This window comes from Helianthus annuus, chromosome 17 (genome assembly GCF_002127325.2).
Source record: "Helianthus annuus cultivar XRQ/B chromosome 17, HanXRQr2.0-SUNRISE, whole genome shotgun sequence".
NCBI lineage: Eukaryota > Viridiplantae > Streptophyta > Magnoliopsida > Asterales > Asteraceae > Helianthus > Helianthus annuus.
The window spans coordinates 152,320,722-152,324,303 of record NC_035449.2 but is presented as its reverse complement, the minus strand read 5'-3'; the positions used below and the strand labels follow the sequence as shown (position 1 = coordinate 152,324,303).

The 3,582-nt window shown below is 39.3% G+C and overlaps 1 protein-coding gene across 1 annotated transcript; it reads right to left on the bottom strand.

The window, feature by feature from the left end:
- Positions 1–811: 811 nt before the first annotated feature.
- LOC110925098 lies at positions 812–3,144 on the bottom strand. The gene is made up of 2 exons (XM_022169065.1): positions 2,134–3,144; positions 812–2,059 (listed from the first exon to the last, which is right to left on the bottom strand). Exons 1-2 carry the CDS (start codon positions 3,142–3,144, stop codon positions 812–814), a joined length of 2,259 nt encoding a protein of 752 aa, XP_022024757.1.
- Positions 3,145–3,582: the final 438 nt, after the last annotated feature.

Genomic DNA, 3,582 nt, shown 5'->3' with positions numbered 1-3,582 from the left:
AATGTATTTACGGGAAACTCAAAGCGAGACACGGCCATGCCAGTCTAATGATTATCGTTGGACAATTATGCCCCCTCATTTTTTCAACATGGTAGTTGAACAGAAGCATGATGCTTACAGCTATGCAGATGGGTCTAGACAAAAATTTCCTGCATTTTGGAATGTGGATACGGTAAAAGTTGTTTATTATTTTATTAATTTCATCCAAAAATAATTTGATCCGGCCATTTAAATATCGACATTTTGTAGGTCTACATGCCAGTTTCACACAAGGATCAACACTGGTTAATCTTACAGATAAACATGTTGTCACTAAAAGTTAAAGTTTATTTCCCAAATAATTGTAATGTAATGCATTGTGGAGAGTCGTTTTGCATACATAAAAAAATACATCAAATTCTACTTGAATTTGAGTCTCCATTCTTATGGTTTTTGGGTCGCATATCGTACTGGCAACTTTCTGGAATAAACGAGACAGATACCTTGGAGTGTGCGGGGGATGATGTGTGGCCAGATAACGGGGATCATACAGGTCGAAATTCAGGTGTAATTATTTGTATGTTAATGGAAAAACTTGTTCGAAACTTTGCATTGACATGGGAAGAGGAAAATCTACAGGATGCTTGTGTCAGATACAGACGGTACATGGCGGATGAACTCTACGCTGGCCGATTCACACCAAAAAAAAAACTGATGTTTGTATCTATGCATGTTAAAATAATTCAAGTTAAAATATAAATATATTTTTCAAGTACAAGGATTTCAACTGAATGTTGTGCATAAAAAAAAATTCCAAAATACTACACTAAAACTAAAAATCTCCCAAATTATAAGACGGAAAATAATTATCAGACGGATTATTTCCTGGGTCTTCGTGAGCAACGGTTTCCTTGCCTTTACGCGAACGTTGTTGCGATGGGATTGGGGCTGAACAAACGTCACGATGGTGTCCATGTGTCTTACACCTACCACAATATAGAGGCGTGGGTTCTTCCCCTCGAGACAAGATTCTGTTGTTTGCTCGCGGACGGCCCGACTGACGTTTTGTCATATGCGGGGGGCGAACATTTATACGATCTTCTGGTATCTCCCATTCAGATTTATGAGGAAGAGGATTAATCGCTTCCTCGTATGTTTTTTTATACACTTCATTGGAATAACATCGGAAAGCATAATGACTGCAGTCAGTTTCACCTAAGAATTTGGATACAGCAATCACGTGCCCACAGGGTAGTCCAGAAACTTGCCAAACACGGCAACTACATGTTCGATCGTAAAAATTTACAAAACCACGTTTTTTCCTGTCGTCAACATCAAAAGTGTTCAACCCTACACCAGCGGCAGTCCAAGTTCTAGACCCATCAATTTTCTTTGCAATTTTTTTTTGAGCCCACTGGGTAAGCTCATGTCTTTCCTTAATTCCCTCCAGCCGACGATCATAGAACCATTTTTGAACAGATTGACGGAAAAATTCAATAAGTTGGGTTACTGGCAATTTACGATAGTCTTTAGACAAAGCGTTAATTGACTCTGCACTGTTAGATGTCATATAATGATATCGATTGCCGGGACAATGCGCTCTTGCCCACCGTCCAAACCCGATACTTATTAAAGTGTTCCGTATTCTAGGAACTGCAAGACATAGAGTGTGGAAAGACTCATTAAAATCAGAAAACCGGTAAGATTTACAGGTCTTCCACCAGAGGCTCTCGTATTCCTTTTTTTTATTCGACGGTAAACTTAAGTTCACCATTAAATGTCGACAGCAGAGACCATGATAAGCGTGTGGAAACACGTTGCTTACAGCTAAATGTATTGAATTGGCCCTATCCGATATGATCGCCATATCTGGAATTTCACCAACACAACCTTTAAGCTTTGAGAGGAACCATGTCCAAGAAGCACCATCCTCTGATTTGCCTATTCCATAGGCAATTGGTAAAATCTGGTTATTTCCGTCCATGCCAACTGCTAAAAACAATGTTCCTTTAAATTCACCCTTCAAATGGGCAGCGTCTATAATAATAACAGGTCTTAAATTACGCATAAAACTACGAACCTGAAAAAAAAATCAGTGAATGACCATCATATTTTAAGATAAAAAAAATATTATTAAGGTCCATGCCGACTTACCGCTGCACCAATAGCCACAAATACCATTTCAAATCGACTCTCGTCGTCAACCCAAATGTGAGTCACGGTTCCCGGATTCGCCCGCTCCAAATTGTAACAATAGATTGGGAGTTCGGCAAAAGAATCTCTGCTTGTACCTTGCAAGAGTTCTAAAGCATGACATTTTCCACGCCATGCTTGCATGTAACTAATATCAATTCCTAAATTTTGTTTAAAATCGGACTTTATCTCGTTTCCGCGATAAATTCGACCACCGTCTTTTAATTGAGGCACTAAATAATGACCCACAACTTGGGGGTTTGCCTGACGAAAATGTGGGTGTGTGAGCGTCTTTGAACAAGTGTGTTTATCGTTAAAATATTTAACGTAAAATGCGCTATCACCAGCAAAGCTGTATGCCCTAAAACGCCACTCACAACCATCAACACAACATGACACTTCGTACCGTGATTTAGACGATCTATCAACTTTAAACTCAAATCGTTCTATCAAACATTTTTTACCCAATTCAAGTTTCATTTCCTCTTTGCTATTAAAAATGTGGCCTGGCTCAAACACAATAGAAGATATGCCTTGGGTATTACTCGGTAAATATAATTGGGTACAGTTTTCATTAATTTTTTTATCACTATCATCAAAAGATAAATTCAAATCAGGAACTTTGAAATTGTTTAAAAATGCGCAATCAGAAGACTCAACACCGGGTTCTTGAATGACATATAACTGAAATAATTCAAATGGTTTACTATTAGCCAAATTAAAGAAAAAAACAACATCATTATCATTCATTATATCTATCGGATCTGTAAACGAAGACATCCGGTAGGATATCCGAGTAATATTTTGAATATCAAACATCTTTCGAATATAACTTAAAAAAGTGATGTAGGAAAAAGTAGTTTCAACTTCTAAACCACGTCTAGTAATACAATCGTGACCGGCAACATACTCGATGTTCCCGTTAACAACCTCCCACTTACCCCCGATGTATATCACACACTTAACACCCATGAGTTATACTAAACGTGACCAAACAATGTATTACTACAAAGATAACGAGAAGACAAAACACAGATGTGTGTAAAAGACAAAAAACAGATGTATATATATATACATACGAAATTATAAATAAAAAAACATGTGTAGCGGCTTGGATGTTGATGAAACGGCTTGACCAGGTTGAAACGGCTTGGCCATAGGTTTAGACGGCTTGGCGGGAAGCTGAAGCGGCTCGTATCCGGGGTGTAGCGGCTTGGATGTTGGATGAAACGGCTTGAGCACAGGTTATAGCGGCTTGGGGGGTAAAGCGGCTTAAATTCAGACTATAGCGGCTTGGAATGGGGTAAAGCGGCTCGGCTTTACCATGAAGCGGCTCGGCTTGGCAGTCCTCAAAGCGGCATAAATCAGGCATTCTGCGAAGCGGCTTGGCTTGGGGGGGAAGCGGCTCGG